General features: G+C 38.7%; 1 protein-coding gene across 1 annotated transcript; it reads left to right on the forward strand.

Annotated features, from left to right (window-relative positions):
• Positions 1–7,104: 7,104 nt before the first annotated feature.
• Positions 7,105–8,696, forward strand: LOC104989923 (beta-defensin 119). Its single transcript, XM_010841762.1, has one exon. The coding sequence runs from the start codon at positions 8,097–8,099 to the stop codon at positions 8,277–8,279; it is 183 nt and encodes a 60-aa protein (XP_010840064.1). The 5' UTR covers positions 7,105–8,096; the 3' UTR covers positions 8,280–8,696.
• Positions 8,697–16,006: the final 7,310 nt, after the last annotated feature.

A 16,006-nucleotide genomic window follows, 5' to 3' on the forward strand; every position in this document is an offset into this window, starting at 1 on the left:
GGCCAAACTTGTCAACACAGGGAAGATACATGGAAATCGTGGATAGAGATGACTTTGTTTCCTGTTCTTTAGTTCCTACATTCCATTAAAACTTGCAAATCTGTTTCTTGTGTCTGTCAATCATGAGGAATGATACTCCAAATGGATTGAGGGTGGGGAAATGGCAGGAAGGGTGTTAAGAGTTAGCAAAGAGATGTCTCTGGGGCTTGGCTGCGGCAGTTGGGTAATTATTGCAGTTCTGAACATAATTCTTCATCTGCCAGCTGCAGGGAAGGCTATTGGAGCTGGAATGGACTGAAGAGCATGTGTGGGAAGCCAAGAGACTTAATCCCTAGTGAGTGGGAGCCTCTTTAGGCTGAGACAGTTGGCCTGGTTTTGGAGTGAATGAGCTGGGGTGGACAGGGACTTAGCTGAGCCCAAATCCTTGGATTTCTAGGGAAGCTGGCTGACATGCCTTTTGATGCTCAAGAGACCACAGCCCAAAGAATCAGAAGGTTTCCAAGTACTAAAGAAGGATAAAGCACATAAATTTACTCATTGAAATGATAACTCAGCTTCATTTCCCATGGCTGCTGCTCACAGACTTTCTCTTTCAGCTTTTACCATCCTCCCCTGCCCCTCCTGCTGCCTTGGTCCATGGTTCCCCTTCACCTTGTCCCCATCACTAGGCTCATCTCTGTGATAAACTCCTTCTCATCCTTCAAAGCCCAACTAATGCCCCTACCATTAAAAGTGTGCACAGGAGCTCTGTCTCACTGTTTCTTAATGATTACAATAACAGTAGCTATAAAATAGTTGTCATTGACACTTCTTATGTGCCAGGCACAGTGATGGGTGCTTATAGACCTGAAATCATCCTATTCTTACACAACCCTCTTAGTATCCCTATCTTACTGATGCAGAAACTGAGGTCTAGAGAGGTGATATAATCAGCCAAGGTTGCGCAACATTAAGATAGAGAAGGTGTTCAAATTGAGTTCTGACTGGCTTCACAAAGTGTTCATCTTTTTTTACTTTTTACTTTTAGATATGTTGCTTTTATTTAAAAGAATAACTACTTGACAAACTCTTAAGTCAAAGTTTGAACCAAACTCACTCCTCTGAAATAACTCTGTGAGGTAGGTATCTGCAGAGCCGCGGGGACCAACACAGTCCTTTCTTCCCAGGTTGTTTTCAGATGCCCACAGCAAGCCATTCTTAGGGCACGCATTGTGTTCTTGTGTAATTATTCATCACTGTTCCCTTCTCACTAATCCCCAAGTACACACACACCAGATGGAAAGCCTTGGGGGTTGAGATCACTCTTATTTACATCAGTATGCGTGTTGTTAAGCCCAGCACTTGGGTCAGATTTGACATAGTGGGTCCTGGGTGAATGAATAGGTGAATTATGAATTCACATGTGAAAGTACAAGTGGATTTGGTGTGTGTGGGGAGTTTTATAAATAGCTGCTACATCAAGCATCATTCAGGGTGGGATCCTTTCTGGGTTAGAGGGATCAGAGTCCCACTGTCTCAGGTGAATTTGGCTCCAGCTGGCATATTAGGAAGGTTGCAGAGCAGCTCTGGAGCCTTGCTCAAGGGGATTCTTACAACTTATTCATTAGTTTGCTCTTAAAATACACAGGTTTCACAGTTAGAAAGGGAAGAGCCTAAGGATTCCCCAATACCTGGGGCCTGGTGTTAACTTCTTCACACACAGCCAGTCATCCTCTCACCAAATTAATTCACTATGAGGCATGGCTTTTTCACTCAGTCAATAACATTTATTAAGAACCTCCTCTGTACTTTAGGTAGAGACAACCATGGGGAGTGATACAATGGTGGGATGAAAAAAGGGCTTGGAACTCACTGTTGAGTCACCATAAGTCTTCAGAAGACACATAACTCCCTTGTCTGAATCTCTGAACTTGAGTCTCTGGGGTCTGGGCATGTGAAATTTTGAAAATTCTCTTAGATTATTCTTTTGGGAAATAAAACCCTAGACCCCATAACTCCCCGTCAAATGTCCTGTATTCCAGATAGCCCCCAAACTATGAGAATCTCTGGTCTAGGCAACTTTCCTCTGTCTTCCCATTTCACAGATTGGGAAACTGAGGCCCAAGGAGGAAAAGTGATCCATTTTCAGAAGTGGGTCCAAGACAATACTGGGATAAATAAGCAGATTTTCTCTGGCTGCTGGTGAGAGGGCTGCAGGGACATTGAAGGTGATGTTAGGTTGCCATGGTGATAAGAGAGCGGTGGGGCACAGTGATGGGGGCTAGTAGGAGTGCAGGTGCTAAGAGGTGCAAAGACCCCAACAAAAGCTTTGAGGGTAGTTTGAGCACTTTTGAAACTTCTTTCTGGAGTGCCATGGCCTTTCTCCAGGGGAGAAAGGTTGAAGCAGGCTGGCCTGCTTGCTTTACCATGTCAAAAGCACTCTTCTGTGTACACTTTTGGGTGTAAATCTCACATTGGCCCTTCTTCTCAAGGAAAATGGAAAGGGATCTTTTCTCCGGGGATATGGCAGAAAGAATTGTTTTTGCTTTTGGAAGGCCTACTTGAATCTTTCTTTTTATTCCTTGTAGGCTGAGAGATGAAGAGGAAGAGTAGAAACGTTGGCAGGGGAGAGCAGAGCCCCCTGGGGTGGGGGGGTTGACCTGGCAGCTGTAGAAGCATTGTGATCCCAAAGCAAGGAAGACTGGGTGTCCATCCTGGACTTTTTTTTCAGGTTGATACATAGGCCTGCTGGTATAACATCAGCTCAAGTCAGCCTCTGTTTGTACAGCAGTACAACTGATACTGGTGCAATGAATATGCCTACTTTCATGACATTTTATCACAAGTCATAATAATGGTCATAATAATGTGACCATTATTATGATCAAGATTACAGAACCCTTCTGTCACCAAAAAGATCTCCCTCCTGCTATTCCTTTCTAGTGGCACAGACTCTCCTCTTTGCCCTCACCTTCTGTCACTACCCCTAATCCCTGATAACTACTAATCTGTTTCCCATCTCTATAATTTTGTCATTTCAAGACCTGTATAAATGAATCATATTTGATCTTTTGAGACTGACTTTTTTTTCACTCAACATTATGTTCTTGAGATCTACCCAAATTACATGGATCAATAGTTCATTCCTTTTAATTCTGGGGAGTTCTAAGCAGTGCATTAAGGCAAGAAAAGGAAATAAAAGGTATATAGATTAGAAAAGAAGGAAAAAACTGTATTTGCAGGTGTCATAATGATTTATGCAGAAAATACAAGAGAATCTATGAAAAAATCTAGAACCAATGAGTAAGTTTAGTAAGGTCACAGGATACAAGATAAGCATACAAACGTTAGTTGTATTTCTAATGATGATACTACCTAAAGCAACCTATAGATTCAGTGGAATCCCTATCAAATTACCAGTGGTATCTTTCACAGAATTAGAACAAAAAATTTCTCAGTTTGTATGGAAACACAAAAGACTCCACATAGCCAAAGCAATCTTGAGAAAGAAAAATGGAGCTGGAAGAATCAACGTTTCTAATTTCAGACTATACTACAAAGTTACAGTCATCAAGACAGTATGTATTGGCACAAAAACAGAAATATAGACCAATGGAACAAGATAGAAAGCCCAGAGATAAAACCACACACTTCTGGGCACCTTATCTTTGACAAATGAGGCAAGACAATACAATGCAGAAAAGATAGTCTCTTCAACAAGTGGTGCTGGGAAAACAGGACAGCTACATGTGGAAGAATGAAATTAGAACACGTCCTAACACCATACATAACGATAAGCTCAAAATGGATTAAAGACCTATATGTAAGACCAGAAACTATAAAACTCTTAGATTAAAACATAGGCAGAAGACTTTTCAACATAAATCATAGCAAGGTCATCTATGATCCACCTCCCAGAGTAACAGAGATAAAAGCAAAAATAAACAAATAGAACCTGAAAGTGAAAGTGTTAATTGCTCAGTCATGTCCAACTCTTTGTGACCCCATAGGTTGCAAAGCCTATGGGGATCCCCCATAGGCTAGAGGAACCCCTCCAGGTTCCTCTGTTCATAGGATTCTCCAGGCAAGAATACTAGAGTAAGTAGCCATTCTCTTCTCCAGAGGGTCTTCCCAACCCAGGGATTGAACTGGGGTCTCCTGCATTATAGGTGGATTCTTTATCATATGAGCCACCAGGGAAGCCCATAAATGGAACCTAATTAAACTTAAAAGCTTTTGCACAGCAAAGGAAACTGTAAACAAGATGAAAAGACAACCCTCAGAATGAGAGACAATAATTGCAAATGAAACAGCTGACAAAGGATTAATCTTCAAAATATATAAGCAGCTCATGCAGCTCAACGTCAGAAAAACAAACAATCCAATCAAAAAATGGGCAGAAGACCTAAACAGACATTTTTTCCAAAGAAGACATCTAGATGGCTAATAAACACATGAAAAAAAATGCTCAACAAAGCTTATTATTAGAGAAATGCAAAGCAAAACTATAATGAAGCATCACCTCACACCAGTCAGAATGCCCATCATAAAAAAATCTACAAAAAATACATGCTGGAGAGGATTTGGAGAAAAGGGAACCCTCCTGCAATGTTGATGGGAATGTAAATTGATCCAGCCACTATGGAGAACAGTATGGAGATGCCTAAAAATCTAGGAATAAAACTACCATATGACCCAGCTGAGAAAGCCACAATTTAAAAATACATATGTATTCCAATGTTCATTGCAACACTATTTACAATAGCCAGGATATGGAATCAAACTAGATGTCCATCGACAGATAAATGGATAAAGAAGTTGTAGTACATATATACAGTGGACTATCAACCATAAAACAGAACAAATTTGAATCAGTTCCAGTGAGGTGGATGAACCTAGAGTCTGTTGTATGGAGTGAAGTAAGTCAGAAAGAGAAAACAAATATTGTATATTAACAGATATGTATGGAATCTAGAAAAATGGTAGTGATGAACTTATTTGCAGGGCAGGAATAGAGACCCAGACATGGAGACAGACTTATGGACACAGTGAGGGAAGGAGAAGGTGGGACAAACTAAAAGAGCGGCCATTCTTTACCATATGAATCACCAGGGAAGCCCATAAATGGAGTCTAATTAACCTTAAAAGCTTTTGCACAGCCAAGGAAACTGAACAAGATGAAAAGTCAACCCTCAGAATGAGAGAAAATAATTGCAAATGAAGCAAACGACAAAGGATTAATCTTCATTTTTATATACATTACCATTTGTAATATATACATTACCATTTGTAAAATATCATATACATTATCATTTGTAAAATGGGCTTTCCAGGTGGCGCTAGTGGAAAAGAATCTACCTGCCAATGCAGGAGATGTAAGAGATGCAAGTTTGATCCCTGGGTTGGGAAGAGCCCCTGGAGAAGGGCACGGCAACCCACTCCAGTATTCTTGCCTAGAGAATCCCATGGACAGAGGAGCCTGGCGGGCTACAGTCTGTAGGGTCGCAAAGAGTAAGACACGACTGAAGCAACTTAGCATACATGCATGCATTTGTAAAACAGATAGCTAATGAGAAGTTGCTGTATACCACAGGGAGCTCAGCATGGTGCTCTGAGACAACCTAGAGGAGTGGGATAGTGTGGGAGGTGGGAGGGAAGTTCTAGAGGGAGGGGACACGTGTATACCTATGGCTGATTCCTGTGGATGTGTGGCAGAAATGAACATAACATTGTAAAGAAATTATTCTCCAATTAAAAATAAATAAATTTTTAAAATTAGTTATATTGCTATGTCCTATCACAGATCATATGAACACTGAAATTAAAAACACATCAGTCACAATCACTCCAAAAAATAAGATGCTGAAGTGAATATCTAATAAAACATGTACAGAAATTGTACTGAAAATTACAGAATGTAGATAAAAAATCAAAAAAGATATAAATAAATGAAGACACACTGTGATTATAGATTGTAAGATTCAGCTAGGAAAGATGTAAATTCTCCTTAAATTTATAGATCCGTTTTATACAATTTCTATCAAAATTCCAATAAGGTTTATTGTGGATATAGATAAGATTGTCTGCTCTATATTTCATCTGTAGAGAAATTGGCAAAGGAATGAGAATGGCTAAAACAAAGAACAAATGTGGAGAAATTATTCTACCAGATTTCAAGACTTACATAGCTAAAGTAACCAAGACTGTGTGGTCATGGTGGAGAGACAGACACACAGTTCAATTGAACAGAAAGAGCCCTACACAAGGGCAACCAACTGATATTTCACAAACGTGCAAAAGTAATTCAGTAGAAGAAAATGTCTTTTTCAATAAATATTGCTGGAGCAATTGGAAGTCTGTAGGCAGAGAAAAAAGGCTCTCAACCTAAACCTAACAAGTTAAACAAAAATTAACCCAAAGTGTATCATAGATTTAAAAGTAAAATGTAAACTTCTGGAAGAAAACACAGGAAAAATGTTCGGACCTAGGGCTAGGTGAAGAGTTCTTAGAGATGAAGAGCATAATCCATAAAAGAAAAAAAAAATAGATTCAATCAAAATTTAAAACTTTCATTCTGTGAGATCCTATGAAAAGGACAGATGAAAAGACAAATTAAAAATTGGAAAAAAAATTGGGTGAAATATTTGCAAACCACATATGTGACAAAGAACTTGTATCTAGAATATAGAAACAACTCTCAAAACTCGACAGAAAAAAGTACACAATTCAATTGGAAGAAAAATGTGAAAAGATATTTCACTAAAGAGGTTATACGGATGGCAAAGGAGCACATGAAAAGATGCTCAACATCACTAGCAATTAGAAAAATGCAAATTAAATTAAGACCACAATGAGATTCCTTACATATCTATCAGAACAATTAAAATTAAAAATAGTGACAATACCAAATGCCAGCCATGATGCAGAGAAACTGATTCTTTTATACATCACTTTAGTGAATGTTAAATGGTACAACCACACTCTAGAAAATAGTTTGGCAGTTTAAAAAAAAAAACAAACTAAATATATAATAACTATACCACACAGCAAATGTACTCTTGGGCATATATTCCAGAGAAATGAAAATATAGTTCCAAAAACCTATAGACAAGTGTTTATAGCAGCTTTATTTATTTTAAGGTATTCACTAAAACGGGTTTTATTTTTTTAAGCCAGTTTTAGGTTCACAGCAAAATTGAGAAGAAGGGACAGAAATTTCCCATACGCTGTCTGCCCTTACTCATTCAAGGCTCCTCTATTATAACATCTGCCACCAGAGTTGTGCATTTATTACAATTGACATACCTACATTAACCCATCATAATCACCCAAGTCCATAATTTCACATGAAGATTCACTCTTGGGATTGTACATTCTGTGGATTTGGACAAATGTATATTGACATGAATCCACTATGATAGTATCACATAGACTATTTTCACCACCCCCGACATCATCGGTGCCCTACATACTCATCTCTTCCCCCATTCCAACCCCTGGCAACCAATGACCTTTTAATCATATACTTTTCCAGAAAGTCACATAACTGGAATTATACAGTAGGTAGGCTTCTTGGTTCAGCTTCTTTCACTTAGTGATGTGCATTTAAGCTTCCTCTGTGTCTATTCATAGCTTGATAGCTCTTTTTTTTTTTTTTTTTTTCCGAGCTGAACAATATCCCATTGTCTGGATGTGTCTTAGTTTATCTTCTCACCTACTGAAGGGCATCTTGGTTGCCTCCAAATGTTGTCATTTATGAATAAAGCTGTGTGCAGATTTTTGTCTGGACATAAAGTTTCAAGTCCTTTGGGTACAGAACAAGGAGTTCAATTGTAGGATCACATGGGTAAGAATATGCTTAGTTTTGTAAGAAACCACCAAGCTATACCATTTTTCTTTCTCACCATCAATGAGTGAGACTTCCTATTGCTCCACTTCCTTGCCACATTTACTGTTTTCAATAGTCTGAGTTTGGGTCACTTTAACGGGTGTGAAATGATACTTATTACTGTTTTAGCTCTTTATGCTTTCACTATGCTCCCTGACTTGTCAGATTTGTTACTGCTAAATAGAAATTAACTATCTGTATTTTTTTTTTTTGGCCAGGCAGACGTCACATGCTTCGATGCATGGGTGACTTGGGAATCTGTAGACCTGCTTGCAGACAGTCTGAAGAGCCCTACCTCTATTGCAGAAATTATCAACCCTGCTGCCTCCCTTTCTATGTAAGGATAGACATTTCTGGCAAAGAAGGGAAAAATGACTGGAGCCGAGAGAATCGCTGGCCAAAAGTATCTTGAGTGCTAGTGGTCCACTATCCTCAACCTGCTGCCAATACTCCTTTATTAAAATTCATGCACCTGCCACTCTTGTGTGTTTCTCATCCATTGGAAAATATAGTGAGAGATTAAGTTTTGCATGGTAAGATATCTTTCCTATTCTGGGTTGCCATTTCCTTCTCTGGGGGATCTTCCCAATCCAAGGGTTGAATCCATGTCTCCTGTGGCTCCTACATTGGCAGGTGGATTTTTTTCTTTTTTAAGCACTGAAACACCTGGGAAGTCTTTTAGGTCACTATCCAACTAATTTACTCAGATACAGGAAAATGCAAAGATTAGAGCCCCAAACTGTAAAAAGGGAGGGAAAGTGAATGTTGCTCAGTCATATCCAACTCTTTGTGACCCCATGGACTATACTGTCCATGGAATTCTCCAGGCCAGAATATTGGAGGGGGTAGCCATTCTCTTCTCCAGGAGATCTTCCCAACCCAGAAATCGAACCTAGGTTTCCTGCATTGAAGGTAGTTCTTTACCTGCTGAGCCACAAGGGAAGCCCCTCAGATTGTAAAACACACAAAGAAATAAGGCACCGTGAATTTCAGTTAGCAGAAACCAAAGACCAGAGATTCAGCCTTTCAAAGACTTAAAATATTAGAAGTAGAAGTATGTGGTACTTTCATGGACCTTTCTGAGAAGAGATAGGGTGTGAATATATGTTTGTGCCAACAGGGGGAGACAAAGCTTTCAGCAATAAGGTGGACAAAAGGACCCACCTTTTCACCCCTAGTTAAGGGATCATCCCAGTCCTTGGATGTCCGTATGTGAATAAGGCTTGGTTAAGGAAACGGGTCTATGAAGCCAGCTTTTCAATAACTTCTATTCCAACCTTCAAGCAACTGGGGTAAAAAGGAGTTCTCATAGCTCATACCTGAGCTAGCCAGTTTCCTACAGTGAGTGATAATGTTAAGGCATTTATAAAATGCATCCTTTCATCTGAGGTATCTGCTGTTATCAAGAAAGCCTTTGGTGTCCTAGAACTACTCTCCTAAACACAAGGACTTGGAATTTTTATTGTCACCATTTATGCTGCCATCAAGAGGCAGGACTAACACAAGGAATGCCTCTGGTATTCCAAAACACTTGTTGAGAAGGCAGAAGGACAAATGGAAAGATCAGAGTTGGAATACTTCAAGTAATTAAGGCTGTGCATAGGTAAACTACAAACTAGAAACACTAAAAATTGATTAAAACTTGTGGAAATAATTTGAAATTTCAAGAAAAGCACCAAAGAGTTTATCCACTGGAAATGCTGGAGATTTGGGGGACTTCTTTACCCAGCCTTTTACTCTAGAATTACACATTGATGGAAGGTGGGAGTGGGTGACTGTGATATTTTTCAGTGTGTTGATCTATACGACTTAAGCTATCACTTTGAAGATAGGGAGAGTGATGGTCAAGAGGAAATCGTGAGCTTTGAAGAACATATGGGAGAGAAATATGGTTTCCAGGGCTGGGTCAGACTTTTAATCTTCTTTATTCCTGTTATTTATTCCCAGTAGGTTGAAGTAGATGCTACTGATACAATTCTATCCATAGCCTCTTCTTCCCAACCATTCGTGGATGGGGAAGAAGTGATAGTTTCCTTGACGAAAACCACTAGTCTTTGCCGTGAAACACAGCAGGATTGACGATTCTTACATACTGCTGTTGCTACTTCATCAGCAGCGCATTTTTTCTTGCAGTGCCCTGAGTTGTTCCAGCATCTTCTTCTACCACCATAGGCTGAAAAATAAAAGGAAAGATCACTGATTTTAGGTTTGAGGCTTTCAACTTAACAAGCATGACTGTATATTTGGCAACCAGCAACTTGCAAGATTCCCAGCTCAGGCCTGGTAAATACCATGTTTCTAAAAATACCTGTTCCGAACCTCATATCTGCCCATTTAAAAATTTTTTCTGAATGTAGAGATGCATCTTGCATCTCATAAATAAAAAGCAGCGTGAAGCAATCTGCATAACACAAGTTCATCCTGTCGTAGGTGTGATTGGGTTATTTGCATTGCTCATACCCCGCGCGGCTAAATTTCTTTGAATGCATTCAAAATATACATTCAAATAAGTATATAAAATGTATCTCTGTACTTTAAAAATAATAAAATGAATGCCCATATACCTGCATTCTGATTAAGAAATAGAACATTACTAGACCCTTAGAATGGGCTTTCCTGGTGGCTCGGTGGTAAAAAGTCTGCCTGCCAATGTAGGAGATGCAGGTTTGATTGGGAAGATCCCCTGGAGAAGCAAATGGCAACCCACTCCAGTATTTTGACCTGGGAAATCCCAGGAAGGAGACCAGAGGGATAGGACAGAGGAGACCAGAGGGCTACAATTCATGGGGTTGCAGAGTCAGGCACGACTGAGCAACTGAGAAATAGGACCTCAGAACAGTGTAGATATTCCTAAGTGAGATGCTTCATTTGCTCAAATTTGAGGCCAGTACTTCTTACACTTTGTAATTTTCATACAAATCATAGAAGTCTTGGTAAAATGCAATTTTTATTTCAGTTGATGGGAAAACACCTGAGTTTCTGCTTTTCTAACAATCTTCTAGAAGATGTCAGTACTACTAGTCCATGGACTACATCTTATGTAGCAAGGTTTCAGGCCATTAAAAAAACCTTATTAAGTTCTTTTTGCTTAATATCAGACAATCTGTTTCCCAATCAAATGCAATAAAATCAGAATTAAAACCCCATGTATTTGAAAATTAAACAATATGATAAAAATTAAACAAATTAGAAGGGCAGTAATAAAATCAGAAATGATAAAGTTAGAAGTTAAGGAAATCAGAAAACTGGAAAGAACAATCAAGAAAAAAAAGAGGAAAATAAAAATGACATCCCTAGTGAAATGGTGAAATAAAACCAGATACAACATATTAAAAACAACAGGAATGATCAACAACTGTACGCTAATAAAATTGAAAACCTAGATGAAATGCGTAAATTTCTAAAAATATTCCAGTGATGGCCCAGGAAGAAAATGTAAACCTCAATAAATCAAAAGGTGTTTGGAAATTGACATTGTAGTGAAAAAACTCTTCTTCCCCAAAGACTCAGCCCTAGATGATTTTTACAATTTTGGTAAAATACATATAACGTAAAATTGATCAATTTAACCATTTTAAAGTAGTACAGTTTGGTATAATTCAGGGCTTCCTCGGTGGCTCAGTGGTAAAGAATCCTCCTGCCAATTCAGGAGACGGGAGTTTGACTCTTGGGTCGGGAGGATCCCTTGGAAGAGGAAATTGCAGCCCACTCCAGTATTCTTGCCTGGAGAGTCCCATGGACAGAGGAGACTGGCGGATAGCAGTCCAGAGTCACAAAGAGTCGGACCTGACTAAGCGCCCGCGTGTGGGCGTGCGCGTGCACACACACACACACACCCACATTGGTATAATTCACTTCGTTGTGTTGTCATCACCAACATACACCCACTAAACTTTTCATCTTGCAGTGGAAATTTTGTACCCATTAAAACCCTCACCCCCCCCATTCCCCTGGCAACCATCATTTTGTTTTTTGCTTTATGAGTTTGACTACTCTAAATACCTCATATGAGTAGAAGCATACAGTATTTGTCATTTTGTGACTGACATCTCACTTAACACTGTGTCTTCAATGTTCATCCACATTGCAGGGGGCGTCAGAATCCTTTCCTTTTTAAAGCTGAATAATATTCCATCGCATATATGTACTACATTTTACTTATCTATTCACCAACTAATGAACATTTGGATTGCTTCCACCTTTTAGCTATTGTGAGTAAAGCTGTTATTCTGGATGACTTTAAAGGTGACTTCTACTAATTTCACAGAAGATCCAAGTATTAATCTTGTATAAAATGTTCCACAAAATAGAGGTGGAGGGAGAAAGGAAAGCTGTCTGGATCATTTTATGAGACAACTATAATCCAAAACTAGAAAATAATAGGTCTATTTTCTTTTTAAATATAGACTTAAAAAATCCTAAATAAAGTATTAGTTAACTGAATTCAGCAATGTATTAAAATATAGCATGATCAAGGAGAGTTTGACCCCAAAAGCCAAATTACCATCCAACATTATGAAATCCTCCAGTGAAATTCACTACCTATATAGAATTAAGGAGATAAATAATAAAATTATTTTATTTTATACAGAAAAATTACTTGGTAAAGTTCAGTGCTTACTTACGATGAAAACTAGGCAAAGCAAGTGTAATGGAGATTTCCTTAATTTGGTGAAGGTTATGTATCAAATTCTAGAGATAACATTATCTATTGGAGAAACTAATTCCCTCTGAGATAAGGAAAACAAAGATACTCTTCTATTACTACTATCTTTTGAAATAATAGTGGGGGGCCTGGCTAATGTTTTAAGGAAAAATCCCAAACCAAACAAGAGTATAAGGATTGAAACAAAAGGGAGAAAATTGTCATTCATTCTAGCAGTCATGATTATAATATAAAAAAGTAACCAACAAATTTTTACAATTAACAGGAGTTCAGTAATTATGTCAGATGCAATATCAACTTACAAGACTCAATGTCACTTTTCTACACCAACAGTAACTGACTAAAAAGTATAATAAAATATATGTCATAGTCGTGAAATATCTTGTTTTAAACTGAGAATATCCAAGACCTCTATGGGATATATTTTAAAACCATAGCAGAAAGTGTGATCTTGAAAGAGATGACAATTATTATATAGATTTACTTTCCTGTAAATTAATCCACAAATTTAATGAAATTCTCATCAAAATCCCAGTGGGATTTTTGGGAAACGTCATTGTTTTATTTTAAAATTTATAATTAAGAATAGAGGCCACCAATAGCTAATATTACTTTAAAAAAGAAACAAGACAAAATCTTGCCCTTCTAGGCACTGACAGCCTGTCAAGCCATTGTAATAAAAAGTACATAGCAGCTTGTCACCAGAACAAATAAACCAATAGAACAGAGGAGACAGTTTGCAATAGATCCATGGAGAGCTTAATACGCTCTAACAATGACATTGTGAGTCAATGAAGAGGCATACGTTATTTAGCATACAGTACTGGGAAAACTGGTCAACTCCATGAGAAAAATAAAAGTGGGTTTACACATTCCATCTTGTGGCTTAAAGATTTAAATGTGAAAGGCAAGGCTGAAAAGTTATTAGAAGATAACCTCAGAGATTTCCTCTGAGACCTAAGAAGAGGAAAAACTTCTTTAAGAAAATCACCAAGCACGACTCGCAAGGCAGAATATTGTTGAATTTGATTAGACCAGAATTAAGTTTTCTGTTCAGTTGAAGGACATGTAATGGGCAAAGTTCATAGATAGGTAGATGATAGGATAAGGAATAATACCCAGTGACTAAACCTGACTAGGGAATAATATAAAAAATAGATAAAGATCTGCCTATCAACAAGAAAGCATCACCTGCCAAATAGAAACAATGAGCAAAGGATATAAATAGGCAATTAACAGAAGTGGAATCTGATTATTCTTTCAACAAATGTAACTTGTTTATTTATTCAACAAACGTTGAAGGCACCGTTCAGGATACAAAATAAACTAAGCTTTCTGCTGTCATGGAGATTTGTCTTTTCGAAAAACAATCAATGAGACTGTAAGTAAGAGAAGAAAGTAAAATGTTCTTTATTTAAGATGCCATTAGATATAGATGAAAAGTATTCTGAAGAGCATTGTAACAGGGAAAGTGGAATAGGAGGCATGTGTTTGGAAGAGAAGTAGTAAAAGACCTCATTGAGAAGGAAGTGAGAAAGTGAGCTTTTGATACTAACTGAAGGAAGAGTGTACCAGACAGAGGAAGCTGCAAGAACAAAGGCCCAGAGGCAGGATTTATTTCAAAGTTTTTGAAGACAAGGTTGTCATGGTGACTGTAGAATAAATTAGGTGGAGAGTAATGGAGAAATGTAATGGAGGTTGAGATCTCACGAGGTCTTGCAGGTCTTTGAAAGCAGGCTGTTCATAAATATTTGGATATATACAGGATAGTTCATTTCAGTTCAGTTCAGTCACTCAGTCATGTCCGACTCTTTTCGACTCCATGAACCACAGCACGCCAGGCCTCCCTGTCTATCACCAACTCCCGGAGTCCAGCCAAACCCATGTCCATTGAGTCGATGATGCCATCCAACCATCTCATCCTCTGTCGTCCCCTTCTCCTCCTGCCCTCAATCTTTCCCAGCATCAGGGTCTTTTCAAATGAGTCAGCTCTTTGCATCAGGTGGCCAAAGTATTGGAGTTTCAGCTTCAAAATCAGTCCTACCAATGAACAACCAAGACTGATCTCCTTTAGGATGGACTGGTTGGATCTCCTTGCAGTCCAAGGGACTCTCAAGAATCTTCTCCAACACCACAGTTCAAAAGCATCAATTCTTCCATGCTCAGCTTTCTTTATAGTCTAACTCACACATCCATACATGACCACTGGAAAAACCATAGCCTTGACTAGATGGACTTTTGTCAGCAAAGTAATCTCTCTGCTTTTTAATATGCTATCTAGGTTGGTCATAACTTTCCTTCCAAGGAGTAAGCGTCTTTTAATTTCATGGCTACAATCATCATCTGCAATGATTTTGGAGCCCAGAAAAATAAAGTCAGCCACTGTTTCCACTGTTTCCCCATCTATTTCCCATGAAGTGATGGGACCAGATGCCACGATCTTAGTTTTCTAAATGTAGAGCTTTAAGCCAACTTTTTCACTCTCCTCTTTCACTTTCATCAAGAGGCTCTTTAGTTCTTCTTCACTTTCTGCCATAAGAGTGGTGTCATCTGCATATCTGAGGTTATTGATATTTCTCCCGGCAATCTTGATTTCAGGTTGTGCTTCTTCCAGCCCAGCGTTTCTCATGATGTACTCTGCATATAAGAAATAACCAGGGTGACAATATACAGCCTTGACGTACTCCTTTTCCTATTTGGAACCAGTCTGTTGTTCCATGTCCAGTTCTAACTGTTGCTTCCTGACCTGCATATAGATTTCTCAAGAGGCAGGTCAGGTAGTCTGGTATTCCCATCTCTTTCAGAATTTTCCAGTTTATTGTGATCCACACAGTCAAAGGCTTTGGCATAGTCAATAAAGCAGAAATAGATGTTTTTCTGGAACTCTCTTGCTTTTTCCATGATCCAGCGGATGTTGGCAATTTGATCTCTGGTTCCTCTGCCTTTTCTAAAGCCAGCTTGGACATCTGAAAGTTTACTGTTCACGTATTGCTGAAGCCTGGCTTGGAGAATTTTAAGCATCACTTTACTAGCATGTGAGATGAGTGCTATTGTGTGGTGGTTTGAGCATTATTTGGCATTGCCTTTCTTTGGGATTGGAATGGAAACTGACCTTATCCAGTCCTGTGGCCACTGCTGAGTTTTCCAAATTTGCTAGCATATTGAGTGCAGCACTTTCACAGCATCATCTTTTAGATTTGAAATAGCTCAACTGGAATTCCATCACCTCCACTAGCTTTGTTCGTAGTGATGCTTCCTAAGGCCCACTTGACTTTGCATTCCAGGATGTCTGGCTCTAGGTGAGTGATCACACCATCGTGATTATCTGGGTCATGATCATTTTTGTACAGTTCTTCTGTGTATTCTTGCCACCTCTTCTTAATATCTTCTGCTTCTGTTAGGTCCATACCATTTCTGTCCTTTATTGAGCCCATCTTTGCATGAAATGTTCCCTTGGTATCTCTAATTTTCTT

The sequence above is a fragment of the Bison bison genome, unplaced genomic scaffold (assembly GCF_000754665.1).
Source record: "Bison bison bison isolate TAMUID 2011002044 unplaced genomic scaffold, Bison_UMD1.0 scf7180017864167, whole genome shotgun sequence".
Taxonomy (NCBI): domain Eukaryota; kingdom Metazoa; phylum Chordata; class Mammalia; order Artiodactyla; family Bovidae; genus Bison; species Bison bison.

Bases quoted from the DNA above. Each gene is read 5' to 3' on its own strand.
- LOC104989923 (XM_010841762.1), top strand. From the start codon at position 8,097: ATGCTTCGATGCATGGGTGACTTGGGAATCTGTAGACCTGCTTGCAGA.